General features: G+C 42.7%; 1 protein-coding gene across 1 annotated transcript in view; it reads left to right on the top strand.

Moving 5' to 3' along the window:
• Positions 1-19,641: 19,641 nt before the first annotated feature.
• Positions 19,642-22,149, top strand: part of LOC119326338 (MADS-box protein SOC1-like) — a 7,385-nt gene continuing 4,877 nt past the window's right edge. Inside the window, exon 1 of the mRNA XM_037600010.1 lies at positions 19,642-20,148. Coding sequence (XP_037455907.1) covers positions 19,874-20,148 — 275 coding nt within the window. The 5' untranslated portion in view covers positions 19,642-19,873. The remainder of the gene's footprint in view (positions 20,149-22,149) is intronic.

The raw sequence follows: 22,149 nt of genomic DNA, 5'->3' as shown, positions 1-22,149 counted from the left end.
CATTTCCGTCATTCAAAAATATTTTGTGAAATCGTTGATTTTTAATAGAAATTATTAATATTTAATATTAAACTAGCTGAATAAAAAAATATTGGAAAAGGACTGGAGAAAAAACATCAAAGCTAGTGGATAATGGGCCAGTCCACTTACTATTCAAACGCCCGCTAGCTTCTTTTTTTTTCGAGCGGCAGCAGTGCAGCTTCACTGAAACTTGGCACCCGATGCCCCATGTTTTCGGTTTTTAATACTTTTTCCCTTGTATTGTCAAAAACACATTGTGTGTTTATATACAAAAATGTTCATTGTACATTTCAGGAAATGTTCGCCCTATATTAAGGAAATGTTCAACATATTTTAAACAAATGTTCATTGTGTACTTTAAAATTGGTCAGTGTATATAAAAAATTTATTTAATGTGTATTGAAATATTGTTAAGCATATTTCACAACAATTTTAGTCATGTACTATAAAGTTGTTCAGCATATATCACAAAAATGTGCAAGATGTATCAAAATATTGTACAATGTATAGATAAAAAATGTTCAACATGTATTAAAATATTGATCAGCATATATGACAAGAATGTTTAGTATCTATTATAAAAATATTTCATTGTTTATTACAATTTTTTTCAATATTTTTTTAAATCACATAAGTCATAATGTTTCGGACATTCAAAAAAATGTAAATACCATTTAAAATTATTTTTCATGGGTTTCAAAAATGGCTTGCTCACATTTAAAAAAATAAAATTGAAATGAAATGTTTGAGTATGGAAACATCGTTTCTTACCAATAAAGAATGTACTAGGAATTTTCAAGAAAAATTCCGATGATTCAGCAATAAATGTTTGTACCATTTGAAAAAGTATTTATACAATGTAAAACAAATGCCCCCGTAGGTAAACAAACATTTGCTTACTTTACACTAATATATACAATGAGTATTGTTAAAAACAATTGTTACTGTGTATTCAAATAAGTGTTCATTATTAACAAAAATGTACATCATATATTTGAAAAATGCCCAAAGTGTATCATAAACATGTTTCACGCATGCTCTAAAACTGTACATTGTATACTGAGAGAAAAGAATACATGTTTGGAAAAAAGGAAAACCAATAAAAATCAACAAAGAAATAAAAACAAAAGAAAAAAACGAAGTAAAGGATAAAAAAACTAGAAAGAAACCAAAGCAAAATAAAAAAGTCAAAGAAAACTGATGAAAAAACAACTAACAACCTAAAAGACAAAAAAAAAATGAAAACCGGACCTGGATGAACTTGCAGCACACAGCGAACGATGCCTTGCTATTGGCCAGCACTATATGAATTGCTACGGGCGATATATAGCCCAGGCTGTTAAACAGGGGAGCTACTATTGGGCGTTTTCAGCGCTATTTAGCCATAACAAAGCTCAAGCATGCCCTTTCATGGGCCGGCCCAATAATGGGAATAGCGCTCTATCGCAAAAATGATTGTTCGTTTGGTTCGTCGGTCAATAATTGACTAGTAGACCGCTCAAACATTGACTTTTAAAAAATTCAAAAATAAAAAAATATTTGAATTCAATAATCTTCACGGATTTTGAAAAGAAGTTCAGAAATTTGGCGAAAAAGATCATCGATTTTGACAAAAGTTCAACGAGTTTGAAAAGTTCATCAGTTTTCTAAAGAAAATCACAAAAGTTTTAGAATGAAAAAAAAATCATCAAATTCAAAAAAACTTGCGCTCGCGTCAAGCGCGGAGGCCAAAAACCACTACCCCGTTATTTCTATTCTACCCCGTTATATAGGACAAATGTTTGCTATCACCCAGTGGTAGTTAGTAGTTACCACCACTTAATTTTTGTATGCAGTATCTACCAAATCTGATAGTATATAAAAATGTTTAGGTAATATATATATACTACTCCCTCAGTCCGGAAATACTTGTCAACAAAATGAATAAAAAGGGATGTATCTAGATGTATTTTAGTTCTAGATACATCCATTTTTGTCCATTTTGATGACAAGTATTTTTGGACGGAGGGATGATGAAGATGGTCTCCGGTGATGATTTTCCCCTCCGGCAGGGTGCCGGAATGGGCTCCCGATTGATTTTTCGTGGCTAGAGAAGCTTGCGGCATATATATATATATTTTTCAGCGTTGGAATCACGCGAAGATGGGCCACGAGGTGCCCACCACCCACCAGGGCGAGTCAGGCCCCACTGGCGCGCCCGGGTGGGTTATGGGCCCCTCGTGGCTCTTCTGGCCCACCCACGAAGCTTCTATTGCCTCTTTTCTTCCAAAAAATCGTCAAAAAGTTTCGCTGTATTTAAAGCATTTTGATTTCTGCATAGAAAACAACATCACGGTAGTTCTGCTGAAAACAGCGTTAGCCCATGTTAGTTTCATTTAAATCATATAAAATTGCACCCAAACCATATAAAATTATTGTAAACATGGCATGAATACTTCATAAATTATAGATACGTTGAAGACGTATCAATATGTGTCAACAAGAAAGGCTTAGCCAGAAGCTTGAAACAGGTATGATACCGGCACATATTAGCCTGATGTGATGTACCTGATTGAATCGAGGGACCCTAAATCCACCAGCCTGCCATCACCTCAGCCGTGAAAAACGCACCTTTGATACCTATACTCACCAGATCGACGGATCCAGGAGTCCACGACACCGGAAATCTCGTCGACTCCTCCGTACACGACATCACCGAAATGGGGAAAGAGCTCCAGCAAACTTATTCTTGCCGCAACGCCGTGAATACCCCCTCCATAGCGCCACCAAGAACACATACCAAGTATCTATGTGCAGAACCTAGCCGACGACAGACCCAGGGAATGACGGTGCCTCCTTTTCGCCTCTCCTAAAAAGTAACTGGCCCCCTCGTCTTCTGCCTTTTGTTAAGTTAATGATATCCTTCAATAATTTTAAACATGTATATAAAACTTTTCTATTATATGCAGAAAAAATGTAGAATGGGTACTAAAAAAGTTGGCTTATGTTGAAAAAAAAGAAACCTTGACAAAAGAAAATGGAAACCAAAGAAAACCAAAACAAAAGAATGAAAGTATCAAAACCGAGAAACAAACAAAAAATCAAAGAAACCCAAGAAGGAAACTAAGAAAATAAAAATAAAAAACCAATAAAATAGTAGAAAGAATAAAAGAAAATGGGAAAATAAAAGAAAATGGGAAAATAAAAGAAAAACAAAATATCCAAAGAAACCGCGAAGAAAGAAAAATATGAAAGAAAAAATGCAAAAGGGACGAAAAAAATACATTCGGATTTTTTTATTTTATCAATCATGCATTTGAAAAATGTTTAATATGTATAAAAAAATATTTCTGATGTATTTGGAAAAAGTGTACATAAAAGGTACAATGTGTATGTAAAAATTTAAACATAAAAAATATAAATGTTCAAAAATGTTATTCATCTATTTCTGAAATGTAAAACGTCTATATAAAAGAAAATCATCTGTACAAAAATGTATAATAGTATGTATGAAAAAGTAGAAATAAAAATTATATGTTTAAAAAAATGTTAAAATTGTACTTGGAAGAAGTTAAACATGCATATGTAAAATTTAAATATGAATTATGAATATGAAATGTATCTTATGTATAATAAATATGTATGATGTGTACGTAGAAAACTAGAGAACAAAACATATAACTGAAAAAATGTTAATCATGTATATAAAAAATGTAAACATGTATTAAAAATGTGTATGATTATACAAAAATGTATAATATGTATAAAACAATAGGATCGAAACATTTATTTAAACATTGTATATCATGTGTTAAATATTTATCATAAAATGTTTTTACATATAGAAATATAGAATGAAAAACAAAAACCAAGGAACAAATCAATCAAAGAAAACCAATAAAAACTGAAAAGGAAACAAAGAAAACAAAAAATAAAACTAAAGAAATAAGTGCAAAAGAATGGAAAACAGTGAAAACCGAGAAAGAAAAATTGATGAAAGCAAAAAAGAACCCAAAAGACCGAAATATAACTTATAAGAAAGAAAAGGAAAATAAAACAAGTGAAAAATAAATCAAAACAAAAGACAATGGAAAACGTAAAAAAATGAATGAACACTAGGGCGAACAGATTAGTTTTGAGACATACTTGAGCGAACAGATGGACGGAAGAACGAACGACCGAGTACAGCATTATTAGGCCGGTCCATTAGCTTACGTACTGATGTTTACATTAGCTGTTGTTTCCATCGCTGTTTTCATCGGGCTTTTTTTTCATTTTTGGTGTGTGGTTTTTTGCTTCCGGTTTTTTCACTTTTGTCCATTTTTTAGGTGGTTTTGTTTTGGTTGTTTTTTTTTGTTTGGTTCCTTTTTACTTTAGGTTTTTTCTTTTACATTTCTGTTTTTTTCTGTTTAATTTCCTCCTTTTTGTGCGTATTATATAAAAACGTTGACCTTATATATGAAAAATATCGCTATGCATTATAAAAATGTTCATTGTGGATTACAAAAATGTGCATCATGCATTTCAAAGATGTTCAACGTATGCTACAAAATGTTCACTATGTATTTTGAATTTTTTATTGGCGCATTAGGAAATTATACAACGTATGCTACAAAATGTTCTTTTCCATAATTTCATAAAATTTTCAAAATAATAATCAAGCAGAAAAAGGGGGCGGTGCTACAGTGAACCGAATGCTACGGTCTCTCTACATTATTACTTTTTAAGTTGAACTACAAATGGGCCGGCCAGTTGCACGTCCCTGTGCGAAGCCAGAACTTCTTGATGCACACGGCGTCCCCTAGCTGACTGACGCGTGGCTGGCGCACTAGCACCACGTCTTGGGCTGCTAGCCATACAAACAACGAGTGAATGAGTGCTCTAGTCATGAAAACTATGCTCCTTGCAGGAGCAGGTTTTTTCCCCTCATTTTTTCTTGTTTCATCGTTTATTTATTTATTTTAGTTCCTTCACGCAGTTTTCTGATTTTTTTACCCCACCGGGTCTATACTTTTTGTTTTGGTTTTTCTCTATGTTTTTTTCCTATGCAGAGGTGTGGTATGTGCCTCACGTGGAAGTACGAGTGTGCTTCATGCATAAGCACAATTGGTTGGAAGCATACTCCCTCTGGTTCTTTTTACTCCACATATAAGATTTGTCTGAAGTCAAACATTGTAAATTTTGATATATTTATATAAAAGAACATCAACATCTAAAATATTAAAATTATACAACATGAATATTAAATTCATGATGCATCTAATTATATTAATTTTGTATTGTCAATGTTTATTTTTTTCTCTATAAAGTTGATCTAACTCAATGAAGTTTGATTTCAGACAAATCCTATATGCAGTGTAAAAATGACCAGAGGGAGTACATATAAGTGCTCGTTGGGAGAACAAGTAGGGAAGCATAGGTTAGTGCTAGTTGGAGTGAAAGGTTAGTTCACATTTGGAACACATGTTGGTACAAGCTGGGAGCATAGATTTACCCAAGATAAGTTCATCGAAACCTATCAACTTGTAATCTAATTTCAAAGATCTCGACGCCAAGAACGTGATGGTGAAAATGATTTGTGATTTGAGCACACGATTCAAGAGATATTTCATTTCTAGAAGATGAGTCTAAAACAATACAAATTACCCATTCCTTTTGTGCATGAGAAAAAATACACCAAAACTCACAAGGTGTGACAAGTGGCATGCGTACAGTGCACTACTTGTCAGCGTCATAGAAGATGAGGATAACCTTTCCAAGGGTACCCTTCAAATAGTGATTTCGCTTTGAACAATAGTACATGGTCTGAACTAAAAGCGGTTCTAGATTGTACTACTAAACATACGGCGATTATAAAGGCTGCACTAAGAGTTGTTCTAGATTGCACTAATTATAAGTTGGTTGCGGCACTAGATTGTACTAACCACAACTGGTCAACTAAGGGCGATTCTAGATTGTACTCCCTCCGTTTCGATTTACTCGTCGTGGTTTTAGTTCAAATTTGAACTAAAACCATGACGAGAAAATCGGAACGGAGGGAGTACTAACCACAAGTTAGTTGCATCACATGTATTTATCGGTTTACTTGTATGTGTGATACATCATGACACTACATGGAAAATAAATAAAGGCGAGTATGAAACATACTCGTCGAAGCCTAAATACACTTTGCTTGGAGTAAGTCAGAGTGTTATACTTGGCTTATGTCCCTCGGCTTCATTTGGACCAGCTTATGTTGTGTAAGCCTAGTGTCATTTCACGTCTACTCGGCTTACATATAAGACGAGGCTAAACAAGTGGCACTCGGCAAAATAAAATGAGATGACGGTCGGCCGAGGCAGACGGAGGTGCTAGGTGGGGCCCACCAGTAAACAGAGTGCATATTTAAGCTGAGTGCTACTATGAACTCACGGCTTATAATAAGCCGCGTTGATGTTAATTAGCCGATGGACCCTCGCGGCTTACTTATTATGCAATGCAGCTTCCACCAGACGCTACCACGTGTCACATATAAGTCGAGACTCAGTGATTGCACTCGGCTTATACTAAACATGGGCAGTACCATTTTGGGCCTGATGTGTGTAAACAGAGTGTTGCACTCGGCTTATGACAAATCTAGGCGGTGCCATTTGGTCATCGGCCTATAAGCCGAGGCTAACACTTGTCTTAGAGGTTGCAAGCCGAGTGAAACACTCGGCTTACCGCCTATATTGCTTTTTTTTTGTTTGTTTGAACAGTCTTCCAATTCAATTTAAACAACAACAAACCTCTCTCTCCACATGAGGCCCATCAGAAGGTTCGAATCCCATGGGAAAGCACCTAATTTTTCCTTCAAAATGATAGGTAGGGTCTGCTTTTTAATTATACTAGTTTCAAAGTAAAATTTTCTATTTCGCTAAAATGTACATTTAGTGCCAATGGACATACTACAAAATAATTATCTCACTAACATGTACATGGGGTGGCATTGGACATAGTACAAAAGAATTGAGCTACAAATTATTATCACTAATCAAACACTAGCCCACCTGTAAACCTCAATCCAACGCATACGAAAGTGTGAGGTCATGGGTTTGAATCTTGCATGCTCAGTTTCTTTTCTATTTATATTTTCTTTACTAACCCGTCCAAGATTTTTGGTGACATTGAAAACCAACACCGAATATGCACATGTTTTGCAACACTGGAAACCATCGTCTAAAATTAGACCAAACTGTCACCTAAGATGCCCGAGGGGCTGCCCTGGGCGAGCATTAATTTGTGATGGCTACCGTCATATATAATGATCTTAGGTCACGGTTTCTCCCCATCACGAAGGTTTTGTCACAAATGATGACATTTTCTTAGTGTATTAAGTTATACCCTCTCTGTTTCAAAATGTAAGGTGTATTATGTTTCAAAATTTAAACTTCTCTAAAAAACCTATTAATATTTTCTTGACCAACCCTTCCAAGATTTTCAGTGACACTGAAAATTGTCACAGAATATGCACGTGTCTTGTGACACTGAAATTGTAACCTAAGATGCTCGGAGAGCTACCCCGGGAAAGCATTAAGTTTGTGATGGTTACCGTCATCGAAAATGATCTTAGGTGTCGATTCTTTACCCGTCACGAGGGTTTTCGTCACACATGATCATGCATTTTGTATTGTATTAAGTTATATTCCCTTTGTTTCAAAGTATCAGGTGCATTAATTTTTTCAAAAATTCAAACTTCTCTAAATTTGCTTGCATGCTATGTCTCTCTTACTGCGAGACCTACCGTCTCTTCGTGTGCGTGCTATATCTCTCTTACTGTGAGACCTACCGTCTCCTCATCACAGGCCGACTAGGTAGGGTAGCCCCAAAAATGAGCAAGATTCTCTAAGCGATTTCTTGTTTCTGGTTTAAGTTATTGGCGGTTTAATCTAGTTTTCTGGTGGTTTTTTTCTTTCCCCCTTTTCCTTTTTTTTTGAGTTTTCTATTTTCTGTTTGTTTTTCCTTCATTCTTATTCTTTTATATTTCCCATTTTCCAAATTAATAAAATATGTATTTCTTCCAGTTTTAGTGTATGGACATTTTTAAACATGTCATGAACATTTCTCAAAACTGCACAAACAATTTTTTGTATTTCATGATCATTCTTTTAACGGATGAAACATTTTTAAAATATGTTGATGCTTTCTCTAATACATGTTAAATACTTTTTTAATTAGGCAAAACACTTTTCATATACATGTTGAACATTTTTCAATTACATCTTGAGCTCTTTTAAAATAAAGGTTTGAACATTTTTACATTTGTTTCACGAACATGGTTTGAAACATGTGAGTATTGTTATGTGTTACAACCATTTTTTCAAAAGGTTTTAATAACTTTTTTATATGTAATGAACATTTTGAATATTTTAAAATGTAATGCACATTTTTTTGAATGGTGCCAACTTTTTTGAAAAATTGCCCGAAGAAAGTTTTATGGTGCATGCTTTTTTTTAAAATGTCATGAACAATGTTTTTATATGTATGAACATTTTTTAAAGTTATGAACCTTTTTCTTAATATCGCGGACAATTTTCTTAAAATTGCACTAACTATTTATTTTCTCATTTCACTAAGGTTTTTAGCGTCTAGTGAACATTTTCCAAACTAAGTTAATTTTTCATATATTACACAAAATAGGTGGTGTTAGATTTGCAGTCGGAAAACATTGTGTATACTTACGATTTTGTAACCATTGACTAGATATTGTTTTTTTTTTGTGAGGATTGACTAGATAGTGCTGACAATGTTACAATCAAAATGTGATTGGCATCAATATCACACTTCTGAATGATCTGTCCAGATTCATTTCCATTTATTTATTCATCGCCAAACCTCAATGGCATGGCGGAAGAGGAATCGAACACAATATTGGAACATATACGGTTGGAAAGCAAAAAGTGACAAGCGAGATGAGTGGTTAGGGTTACATGCGGTCAAGGAGAGTTTTACGTGTATGGCAGCTGTAGCTTAAGATATTTCCATACCTCACCAGCAATATTGGAACCCCTGTTGAAGATTTTTAGAATCCCCAAAAACCTAACAGAATAAAAGATACGGGGCTTTTAAGATCTAGAGGGGGAAAAACAGAAAAAAAAAATCAAAGTTAGTAATGGCGCACCTTTTGCTAGGTGCGCCACTAGTAACAGAAAAAAATGGTTTCAAAAATTTATTTTAGAAAAAATGTTCAAAATATGATACGTAATATGACGGGGAAGTTTGAAATACTTTTTTCAAAATTTTCATCACACTCATGAACATGAACAAAGTTGGACATCAACAAGGTTTAATATGATTGATATGATAGATATATCAACAAGTGCCTGTTAAGTTAGCTGGTGCTGGGGTTGGATAGAACTGCAAAGTTAAGCGTGCTCGGGTTGGAGTAGTGTGAGGATGGGTGACCTTCCGGAAAGATTGACCACGAAGTGCAATTTGACTTGAGATTAAGTATATTGACTCGAGATTAAGCCATAGTGACCTGAGATTAAGAAAAAACGGAAAACAAAATTTTGAAAATTTTATTGAAAAAAATTTGTTAGTAATGGCGCACTTCTATGTGGTGCACCATTACTAAGTCAGATTGTAATGGCACACTTCTAGGCATAGTAATGGCGCACTATAGGTGCGCCATTAGTATTTGTTACTAGTGGCGTGGTAATAGTGGCGCACCTATAGTGCGCCATTAATGGCAAAAATATGTGCGCCACTGAACAGGCCTTTTTCTAGTAGTGAATGCTGCCTAACATGTTCATCATATTTCTTTTCTTTATAGCATGGACACATGGAGTTTTATATGATTCAAAGAAATAGTCTAGTTTTGACATGAAGACTTTAATACCTAGTGTGTCTGCCGTACTTTGGGGCTGAACTTGGAGGCCAAGCCTGGCCTGTTTTTTGCTTTGGGCTGCAGATTGAGGGCCAATCCAGGCATGGATTTTTTGGGCCGGGTTGCCTATGCCCAGGTTATTATAATATTGAGTACTCCGTGTGTTCTCTAAAAAAAAAAAGAGTACTCCGTGCTAATCTTCACCTAAAAACCCCTCATTGTCTGAAAAACCTCAAAAAAATCTTCACCTAAAAAAAAGGACTAGTACGTATATTCTGCATGCAAGGAAAGGTAGCTGTTCTTCAGAATTATAGGAAGGAGGTAATAGCACGACAGGTCCTTCAACTTGTCTTGTATGTGATAGTTTGGTCCTCAAACTTGCAAAAGTAGATTATTTGGTCCTCCAACTTGTCCTCAAGGTGCATATTTGGTCCTGGCCCAATCAGCAGCGGCCAAGTGGAGCTAGCTGGGCCGAGCCCGTCAACGCTGCATTTTTTGCATTTAGCCCCCTGTCGTTTATCGGAATTAACCTGCGGGGCACCTTTGCTGGAGTGGCTAGCTAGCTCGCTATAGCCTCGCCTCGATGCACCCATGCCAGCTGCTCGCCGGCTTCATCGGCTCGACGGCAGGGACGCACGGAGGGACACGTCGACCGAGGTGCCTAGGCTCGGCCGGGGGCGGGTCGGCAGCACCGTCGCGTGGCGGCGAGAAGACAACCGGGAGGTACTCATCGGTGTAGCACGCGAAGGTGGAGCGGCTGAAGTGCCTCACCAGCCTTTGCCTGCAAAGACCAACGGCTCACAGTGTGAGAGAACAAACCGCATGAATGCATGCATGCATCGACGGCACGGAGGAGGCTTGTGCGTGCGTGCACGTTCGTTACCTGCATGTACGCCTTGCCGAGCGAACGGTTCCAGCCGCGGCCGTGTAGAGCGTAGTGCCGCCCGCGCGCCGCGTCGGCCGCCGTTGACGACCGTGCACCCCCTGTTGTTGCAACGCTGCCTGCTTTAATTTGCCCGTTGCAAAACAGAAGAAGATCGTGACCGTTTTAACTCCGATTCATTCAGGCTGGAAGACCAAACTAAAGTTATGCATGCTTTCATTGGCTGTTTGTTTCCCCTCGCTTGCTTTGGTTGTTTGTCTTTTTCCAGGGGCTTTGTTGGAGATAGTACTACTAGTTTTTACAGATATACTAAAAGGCTGCACATATTTTTAGTTGGTAGTTGCACAGTTTGCAGTTTTTGCACATACGGTATGGTTGATATTCTGCCATATTTATTTTCAGGTTTGCTATTTCACATCTAGATGTGAAATAGTATCTCACATCTAATTTCTCCACCACACGATCTAATTGCTGAAAAAATCGTGTAAACGTCTTCATCTCTTGTCGCTGCCTGCTATCCCCAGGCCGCGCTTGCCGTGTTTGTCGGTTGCACGTTGTGTTCCTGTTGCCTGTTCGTGTCATGCGTGAGGGCCTTAGCCCATGTCTGCCTTTTCTTTTTCTTTTGGGAAGATAGCCCATGTCTGCTGCATGTGATGTGACTCTTTGGGCTTTTTTTCTTTGTTGGTTGCATGACCGTTGTACTAATAAGAACTGGGAGAATAATCAAGGCTTTTGTTAAGGGCCTCTTGCTAAGTTTTTTTTTTTTGAAGTTTTGCTAAGTTGTTTTCTGTTGGGATCATATTGGTGTAATTTTCACGCAAATTCTTGATCTCGCATCATCGGCTAATGTATTTCTGTGTCTCTTGTTCTGTTCTGTCCACTTTTTGTTGACCCGTTCGTGGTGCATGTCTGTTTTTTTGTTGGACTTTTGTTTTTTCTTGCGCACTTGTGGCCCACTTTTTATCTGGTTTGCGGTGTAGAAGTGGAAGAGGCAGGCTATGTCGCTTGTTGTTGTCTTTTGCTAGATGTGAAATACCGTAGTTACCTCATATCTAATTCTATCATCATAGGATGAAAGCCCTTTAAGATTTGTTCTCTTCTCTCAGCATAGTGCATTTTTTTTTCTCATTGTTGTTCTTGCGCGGATTGCACCTGTACTAGCTTGTTTCACGTATCGGCCCATGGAACTTCATTGAACGTCTATTTTTTTCTTTTCACATCGTTTTGGGGATGTGACCGATGTTGCACGTATGTGTAGCTGCATGCATGGGCTGTAATTCGTGCAAACACACCCTGCAGCACACTATTAGTTGCATTTTTTCTATTTTAATTTTTTTCTTATTTGTTATCTTACCCCAAGAGGTGAAAATTGAAGAAAAAATATGAAAATGCCACGCGTATTTTTTGTTTGTTTTTGTTTTTTACTTTTATTTTAAATATCGTTATTTTCATATATTTTTTCTTTTGCATTTGCTAATTTACATCTAGATGATTTTACAACTAAGTTGTTCACCACTTGATCAAACATGTATGTTTCGTGCAAAAATGTTTTGTTCACATGCATGTACCTTGGGTCGTGTTGGTGTATGCGTTGTCAGGCCGGTTTTTCGTGTCGTATTGCTGGTCGTTTTTCTCATTGTCTTCCATGTTTGCGTAAGTGTGAGTGTACGATCCTCCATAGACTGTGACTCATCGGGACGAGATTAGCAATGTCGGCTCTTCTAAATTTTCAAATATACAATCTTTTGTTGCTGAAATTTTCATGCAATGCTTTGATTTTCGTCACGTTGTCGACCCGTTTCACGGCTTCCATCCATTGTTCTCCGGTTATGTGACGTCGCACGTTGGAGGCGTTTCGCGACTCGCATTTATTGTTGGGGTTGTGTCAATTTTCAGTTTGCGGGGCAGCAACTTTTCTCACTCTATGTGGTGGGTGCGGGTTCAATTTTTTTATAGAGTAACATGACTCGTTGCTCTCACTCTCTTCCGTTGAGCTATGGTTCAGTTTTTATTTTGCTTTTTTATTTTTATTTTTATTTTTATTTCCTCTTTTCTTTTTAGTTGTGTAGTTGTCCCAATTATAAATTCACTCTTGACTGGCATTTAGGCCCGTAATTTGTTTCATTCCAGTTGCAAACCTATCCTTGACTCACAACTAGGCATGCGGTTTGTTTTTCATCCCGATCACAAGTCCACCCTAAACTCGCAACTAGGCTCGTAGTTTCGTAGTTGTATCAGTTGCAAGTCCACCCTCGCAACTCACAACTTGTATCGTAGTTTTGTGTAGCCATCTCAGTTGCAAGTCCACCCTCGACTCGCAACTCGTATCATAGTTTTGTGTAGTTGTCCCAATTGCAAGTATAGCATCGACTCACAACTAGACTCGTAGTTTGTTTAAACCTAGTTGCAAGTTCACTCTTGACTCGCAACTTGGCCTTTGTTTAGTTTTTCATCCCGGTGGCAGGTCCACCCTTGACTCACAATTGGGTCCGTAGTTTGTTTCATCCTAGTTGCAAGTCGATCCTTGACTCGCACTGGGCTCGTTGTTTTGTAGTTGTCTTAATTGCAAGTCTATCCTCGACTCGCAATTGGAATCATAGTTTGTTGTTGCCCCAAATGCGAGTCCACTCTCGTCTCACAACTGCGCCCATAGTTTGTTGTTTCCTGGAGAAATCAAAACAAATTCCCTCTTGCTACACACTGACGGCAGTCAACTGCTGTGTTGTTTCTCTACATACCAGAATCAAGCTTCTGCAGTCAACTGCAGTCAACTTCTTTTACAAGCAAGCAAGGTCTTTTTCTACTAATAACAAACAAGGGCCAGGCCCGTGAGCAAATTTTGAGACATACAAACAGAAAATACAAAAGCCCAACTTACAAGGCCCACCAGGTGGGGGTAGTCGGGATGGGTGGGCGAGTGTTGACGATAGACAAGCAACAGGCCAGGTGGGAGATCGACAAACAAACAAGCCGAATTTTTTGTTTGTCAAACGAGGTGGGACAGATTTTTAGAGGACGATGTCACTTAGATGTGAGGTATTATCTCACATCTAGATGTGACATAGACTGACCCATTTATTTTTGCAAGACGGAAAGATCATTATACCTGACTAATAATAATAATAAAGAACACCAAAGCACACAAAACAAGTCGGTACGTACGTACTTTGTGAAACTGTGTCTCGCCAAAAGAAGAGGAACTTATTGAAAGTACGACTTCTTATTTTTCTGACTTACAGGATTAACGTTGGCTTCGTCCATTTGATGCTACTATACTTGATAAGAATCTGTTCCACTACCGCACAAGCATAAATGCAGGCAAGAGAAATCACCCTGTCAACCCGTGAGAGAAGAGCAAGCATGAGATGAATCACCTGAAATCCATGGGCAGGTAGAGGATATCGGACGCGGCGGCCACCGCTCCAGGGCCGCGCCGCCTGTTCACGCGGGTGCAGGGGTCGTCGAGCAGCTTCATCATCGAGGCGCGCCTGCGACGGCGCACGCCAAAAAGGCGAATGATCCATCAGCTAAAACGCAGGCACGAACTGAACAGTACAACGGTGGAGAACCGGGAAGGCGTAGCGTGGCTGGGCTAGCTGGTCGCTTACACGGTCGTGCGGCTGCGGCCGTACCAGGCCCAGGCCGGCGGGGGCACCGGCCACGCCCTCCGCCTCGTGAGCGACGGCGACGGCGACGGCGACCTCCGGCGTGCGCGGCCGGCACGTACACCTTTCTCCTGCCCCTGGCCCGCTGCCCCCGCGGCCCGCACGGCGGTGCCGCCGGCAACAGAGGGCGAGTCACGGGTCCTCCCTTGCCCTTCCCGGCCGCGGCCGCTCGCCCCTTATGCTTGTAGTTGAAGCTGTGCATCACCTGCGCGTACATCTTCTCAGGATCGAACATGACCCCGCGCGGGCGACGGTCGTAACGCGGCGCGGCGACGTGCTCACGGAAGAAAGGCCGCGGCGGGAGGGCCCCGGGGTAGTGGTGCTCGGGGAAGGTGGCGCGGGAGTAATTGGCGGCGAACGGGGAAGGCGGCGGGTAGCCGGCGTGGCCGTGGTACCCCAGCATCGTGGAAGGATGGGGCTTTAGCGGAGTGAGGTGGGCGCGGGCGGAGCGGCGGCTGTATGGCCGCGCGTACGCGTTCAGCCCTGTAGCTGCCATGGCTGGGGAGGCCTGGTGGGAGAAGAAGGATACGGCGAGGTTGGAAGACAGGCGTTCGCCGACGGGGTAGCGCTCCCTGGCCGGGGACACGATCTGTCCAACGTGCGCCTCGCGGGCACCATCCCGGAGTCCATTGCGGCAATGCCCAGGCTGTCGTTCCTCGCGGTAGACCACAACCGCCTCTCCGGCACCGTGCCGGCCAAGCTCGCCGCGGTGCCGGGCATTGGCGCCATGTGGTGTCCCACGAGTTAATTCCGTTAAACGGCAGGGGCTAAATGCAAAAGGTGCGAAGCTGACCGGCTCAGCCCAGCTGGCTCCACTTGGCTGTTGCTGATTGGGCCAGGACCAAATATGCACCTTGAGGACAAGTTGGAGGACCAAATAATCTACTTTTACAAGTTTGAGGACTAAATCATCACATACAAAACAAGTTGAAGGACCTGCCGTACTATTACCTATATAGGAAGGCATCTACCGACGCGGTGCATGCGCTCGCACAGCGATCTGCACTCTGCCCGCTGACTGGCACAAGGGAGAAAGCGGCCCCGCCCTCTCTCTCTCTCTCTCTTTATTTTCCGGATAGTTTAGTGGACCGGACCACCACCGCACGTGGATCGGGCCGCGCGCTAGCTAGCCCACTTGGAATCTGCCTGTCCTGCCGCGCTCGTGGTGGTCCTTCCCGCAGTCCCTCCCGCGCCCGCACGTGTCGACCGAGGGTTCGCTCCTCCGTACGACCCCCACGCGCCCCGCCGTACGGACCCGGGCCGCCGGCAATCGCCGGTCGACACGTGGAGAAAAGAAAGCGGCCGTCGCCGTCGCGGGTGACCGGACCGGCCCGGTGGCCCCTTGGGCGCCGCGAATGGGCGGACGCAGGTTTCCCGATCTGGGGCGGAGTAAACTACCGGACGACTGCCCGCTGATGGACGGGTGCTCGTCGGAGAGCGACGGCAGAGGCGGACGACGCAACGTATTCTTTTTTTATGCCTGTCTTTTGAGGAGGCTGCAGCCAACTGCGCACATGAACTCAACTGGTTATTATTATTATTATTACTAGTGCAGCCTGATTCTTTTGAGGCGTCTTGCTTCAGTTTTAGCTGCAGGCAGGCGTCCCTCCAATCCAAAGGGTGGGCCAGGCGAGTAAATCAGCACCGGAAGTAATAAATCCATTTCAAAAAACACACACTGGAAGTAAATTTCATTTCTATTTATGTGGTGGGCATGCAATGGTTAGTTACAGTGATGGCCTCCTTGTTTAAGTTTGTTGTTAGCGTATTCCTATATTTTCCTAACTTCTTTCAAGGGATTTTTCTTAAACACGTTCACAATCAAAGTAATTCGCATAAACACAAGCATACGCTCACCACGGCGCACGCACACTCTACCCATATGGGCATCTTAGAGATTGAAGAAATCATCATAGGCGCCTCGTAGTCGACGGAAATGTCTCCTCCACTGAATGGACATCGCCAAGAAGACGGGAATAAATCTTGAAATAAGCGAGCACCAATGTCAAGTCTAGGATTTCAATTCTGATGGGCTGAGGATGTCACTATCCTTCTAACCCAAACCACAGGTTGGTTCGCTTTGAGGGATTATTAGAGCATCTAAAGCCAAACTTGGCAAAAATCCAACCCCTCAAACGCCCGCGGACGCGCACGGGGGCGTCCGCGGACATTGACCGACCAAGCCTCAAATTTGCCTTCTCACAGCCAGACACCTCAATTACCATACCTCAAATCCTTACAGACTCATCCAACTACGTCGATGCATTACACACATCATCCGACTACTACATCACTAAACATGCCATTAGACTACCAAAAATTGGCATGTTTGGCTATGGTGGAGAAGATCGTCTAGGGCAGCCCTTGCTCGTGCCCGTGCCCTTGCCGTCCTTGTCGCGAAAGTACCAATCAAAGATGCAGTACGAATCGAGTCAGATCTGCTCGTCATTGGAGTTGTCCTCGCTGTCGCTGTCCTCCTCCTCGTTCGATGGCAGTCCGGTCATGGCATGGACCGCCCGATTCTGCTCTTGGGCGAGGCGCGTGTGTTCCTCCACTGCCGCTTCTTCCCAATGCGGGCGCGGATGGCTTCCTCCTCTGCGGCTGCCCGCGACGCCGCATCAGCCACCTCCGCCACCGCCATGTCTGCAGCGACTCGGGCCTTGGCGGCCCTTATCCTCTCCTTCCCACAGCAACCACTCCGGTCCCGATGGGACTCATACTCTACCCGACCGGAGACGGGGAGGGAGAGATTTGAAGGTTGTCGGGACCGCGATGATCCAGCCCTAGAGGATCCGAGTGCCTGTTGAGCCGACGTTATGGAGACGCGCCGGACAGATCCTGTTGTCGGTCGGACGCTGCCCTGCCGAGAACGGCGGAGTGCGATTCGGATAGCCATTGCCTCCTCCAACCCGCACGGGATGACACCCCAGTCGACGGATCCGGACTGGTCGGAGTCTGATCCGCTGCCCGCCATCCCGGATATCACCGGAGGTGAGTTTGGGTGGCGAAGGAGAGTGAGGGGTGGGGGTGGAGTGAAGTGGCAAGGGTTTGATCCGACAAGCGGATGAGGAGGAATATATGTGGGGTCGGTGAGCCAGCGGTTGGCCAGGTCCGATGTGGCGGACACACCCGGGCCCCATATCAGCCTCGTTTTTTAGCTGGATATGAAGGGTACAGGTCAGTCCGTACATTTGAGGCACCTGTTTGGGTCAAAATTTCATGAACGGGTCGTCCGCTCAAACATTTGAGGCGGGTTTGAGGCATTCGGCTGTAGATGCTCTTGCTAGTTGCTACTAACCCTTTTTTGTACAAAGTCTTCTGGTCTATCACGATTTTAGTAACCTATAACGGGATAGACGAACTTGCCAAACTAAAGTACGCTAGGCTCCAATAAAAATCGGCAATCGGAATAGCATCCACGGAATATATTTTTGACATCCAGAGCATCCACAAACAATATTAGTTTGTTGAGATAAAAATAGTATTATTTTAGTACGTAATGTGTGTACAACCGGGTGACCTATGCATCCTGTTGGCGCTTGGCGTCCATGCATGGACAATTTCGTTTTCTATATAGTACGGCATTATTTTAGTCACATGCCTTTGCATGCATACCTTGCTACAACGGGAAATATTGATTGGCCCAAGCTTGTACTATATGTATATGCGTACCTAGGGTACGGTTATATTATATATCACACCTCTGTTTCAAAATACAAGACGTTTTTGCTGCAAAAACATCTTATATTCTGGGACAGAGAGGTAGTAACTCCGTACACTAATAGAAAATGTTTTTTCAATTGAATTTATATGTGTATGTGTTCATAGTGTAGTACGTTATTAATTTTTTCGGCTTTCTCCTTGCTCTAGCGTACCCAAAGAAACACAGGGCACTACATAGTTAGATTTTGTTCTATCCTCGCAATGCGGCTAATCATTCCATGGAAAATATAACGGATGAGCTTGCAAAGCCGAGCCTTACATCGCGGCCTAGCTTTGTACCACTCGTTTGACCATGATGGCCTGCATATGTTGGCAGACCCCTAGGGCCTAAGCCCGGGATGTGAGGCCCAATTCCTTTATGATGTAGCTATAGTGTTACAGTAACTTAAGGCGGACCAGGGCCTACTGTCGGCCTTGATTTGTCTTTGCCTATGTGTGCACCAATGTAAAGATAACCTGGCTTGACGTTTATGGCATGATCCTCGTTGAGCTTGTGACCGAAGTCACACGGGAGCACAATTCACTATCATGTTCTTAAATAGATTGACAGAAGAAATAACTCTCAGAGAGCTAAAGAAGAGCCACTATCAACATACCTTTCTGAATAGTTTGGTTGGGTCCAACAACCGGGGTAGGCCAAGTACAGATGTGGGCAGTAGCGTAGCTAGGATATCGGCGTACCTCAGGCCAGCTTCAGGGCACTGTGGCTACAGAGTGTGCTACAATACACACAACAGCAATAAACAAGCCTGGGTTTTACCCTCATGCCCCGGGCCAAGGCCAGGGTGGCCTGGGACCTGTCTACGCCCCTGGATGTGGGTCGCTCAGGCTGGCTTTATAAAGCGGGCTCTTGCTCTACGAAAACAACTTATCTATTTTGGGTTGGTTGGGCCGCGGCTCGTGGTATAACTAGTAACTGGACCAACCATTCTGGCCTTGCTTGTAGAAAAACTAAAAGGAGAGAATAAGTAATCGGTTGAGAAAAAATGCATGTGCCGAATCTTGGGAATGGTTTTCACTCTCAAGTTATCAGGACCACACGAATCTTAAAAAATAACAATACCCGGCGTGATATTCCCGCAACCACTGAGATGTATGTATGTATGCGCGCCTCTACGGTCATCTGCGTGCGACTCTCTGTTGCAACCGACTTTTATACCGGTCCCCGCGTGGCCGCCCTTCGCGGTGCCCATCGGTCATGTCAGACATTGATTAGGATCGCACAATAACCTAATCCAACCTCCCCTAAATAAACTCAACCTGATCTTCTTAAGAATGTACCCCCTCTGTCCCGTGATGTAAAACACTTTTTGACACACATTATGGGACGATGATGCGCATGCTTGTAGAAAATAAATAAAATAAAACCGTATTAAGCAATTCACATGGGGGCAGCAGTTTCCACTTTGGTGGAACCCAATGAGGCAGCAGCTGGGGTGGGGTGGGGAAAAGCAAGAGCAGGAGGAGGAAGAGTCAAGACTCAAGAGCGAGGGTGTGGCCAATCGGGAAGGGGGAGAGGGAGGGATGCCATTCCATGTGGAGGAGTGGTACGTGGAGGTGCCATCCGGCCCAACCAGGCGTTGCCATTTGTGGGGCCTTCCCCGTCCTCGGAACCTTTCCTTTCTGAGTAACAAAATCCCCCTCCCCCTTTTGCCTCCCCGGAGAACACATCCGTCTCCTCCCTCCCTCCACCAGATTAATCCCGCCCGCCCGCCGCTCTGCTCCTCCTAGATCCACCCATCCGTCCGTCGATCCATGGCGCCGTCGTCGCCGGCGGCGGCGGCCGAGGGAGGAGAGCAGCAGCAGCAGATCGTGGCGGCGGCGGCGGCGGCGAAGAAGGGCGGCGGGAAGAGGGGCCGGCGCGAGATGCGGCGGATCGAGGACGCCACCAGCCGGCAGGTCACCTTCTCCAAGCGCCGCAGCGGGCTGCTCAAGAAGGCCTTCGAGCTGGGCGTCCTCTGCGACGCCGAGGTCGCCCTCATCGTCTTCTCTCCCCGCGGCCGCCTCTACGAGTACGCCTCCGCGCCAGAGTACGTCCTCTCGCTCGCTCGCCAACCCTAGCCCTAGATGGGCTACCTCCCGCTTGATTTCCGCTTCTAAATTCTAATCCGCCTCTAGATTTAATCATTTGTTATACTCATCACAAGGGAACCCACTGTCCGTACACATGAAATACGCATGTGCCTGCCCACTGCCACTCCATCCCTCAAGAACTTCTACAGTTCTTTTTCCCTTCGAGTTGTATCGTTCACATGGACGGATGCAGGCAGGCCAGATCGGCGGCCGATCTTGGATAATTAAGCCACTGTTCTAGGGTTAGGCAAGGAAATAAAAACCCGGAAATAATTACAACACATTTCTCTATTATATATATGGTAGTATATACTCAAATGATTAATTACAGATTCCTTGCTGTTTTTAGCAGTTGTTTTCGCAGACATGTCCACCTCTGCGCATTGTTTCCTTGCTGCAAAAGTCACTCGCGCTGGCCAGCACCGCCGTGTCTTGATTTTCTTCTGTCCCAATCTAGTAATCGATCTTGTTATTACGACTCCAACAACCATAAAAAATGGGGAAATCTTCACAAATCACCCTCGGCTATGAACTGTTTGTGAGCACATCAAACAAATACTACAGTAAATCATAGGACGACACAGTTTGTTGCGTAGCACAAAATAATTTTCCCTTAATTAGTACTCCCTCCGTTCGGAATTACTCGTCCAAAAAATGAATGTATCTAGACGTATTTTAGTTGTAGATGCATCCATTTTTATGACAAGTAGTACATAGTACCATTGGATATATTTTTGCCAGCATGATCCTCGCCTGCTTTTGGTACCTGGACACGTTGGTTCGTACAAGAGCTGGCGCAGCGCCCATGAGTTAAGCTTGCTGTGCGGTGTACGAACGGACTACATATCTTGAGCTGGCTGCTTCGCTTTAATGCACATACATGTAAATGCGCCTGTACTTTGCCTGCAAACCCACCAACTATCATACCGAGATGCAGATGCGTTGCTGCTGACAGCCCGCGTCAGCGATGCGCAGCTGACTTGCATCTGCGGACTATGCATGCCCCATACTTTACTAACCACATAGTACATGAAATACAGTGAACGTCTACAGTAGTTTCTGCCCCATTTTTGGGTAAAACTAATTAGCAGCTGTGGGGATGATATGCATGCTATGTGTATGTGGAATGAATGACCAACATGTTTTCTTTCTTTTTGCCTGATGAGAGAGATCCCAGCCCTTAACGCTAATTAAGATAATGGTTCTGTAATAACAATGCTGCGAGACTGATTTTGATCGGATCGGAAAAACCTCTAATTGCACGTGACGCTACGTTGTTGAATTGTCGTGCATATGGCCATTTTTTTCCACCAGTGACATGTGCATCTTATTGTTTGTGTGGCAGTTCATTTGATATGTTTTCCTACTTAAAATGCAACAAGGTGCTTTTTCTTTTTGATAGAACTCTCCATGTTAAATCCGCTTCCCTTCTGGAATAATTCTCAGTATGAAGGCTACTGTTGCTAAAGTAACGTCATGTTGTTGTTACACTGTCGAAATGTAACTAGAAACCTCAGTACACACCTTATATTTTCAGTGCAACCTGCAGGGCGTACAAGCCTCCAACCTAACATGGTGTGTAGGCACATGTTTATGCACCATCGCTCAAGTTAAATATATATTCTCCATAAAGGAAAATCATGATCTTTTTTGTGTTGTTTCATTCCTCATACCAGCACAAAAGCTTTATGTACTGATTGCATCATCCACTCCTATACTTTGTGTTATCAATTGAACTTAGAAAGTTTCTGCATGACATGCTTACAATGGTTGATGAAAAATAATAATACCAAGCATATGTGGGCTATGAACTTTCACGTAGTTGCTCTACATGGTGCAGGATGAACAGGAAATCAATATGTATATTTTCAGTTTAGTAAGATCCTAATTATCTCTAGTTTTTTTTTTAAGTTTGTTAGGATCTTGGCCGTAGACCACAACTTCGGTAGTGGGCGTAT

Source organism: Triticum dicoccoides, chromosome 6B (genome assembly GCF_002162155.2).
Source record: "Triticum dicoccoides isolate Atlit2015 ecotype Zavitan chromosome 6B, WEW_v2.0, whole genome shotgun sequence".
In the NCBI taxonomy this organism is placed as follows: domain Eukaryota; kingdom Viridiplantae; phylum Streptophyta; class Magnoliopsida; order Poales; family Poaceae; genus Triticum; species Triticum dicoccoides.
Note: the sequence above shows the minus strand (reverse complement) of the source record. Positions and strands in the feature narration are given on the sequence as shown.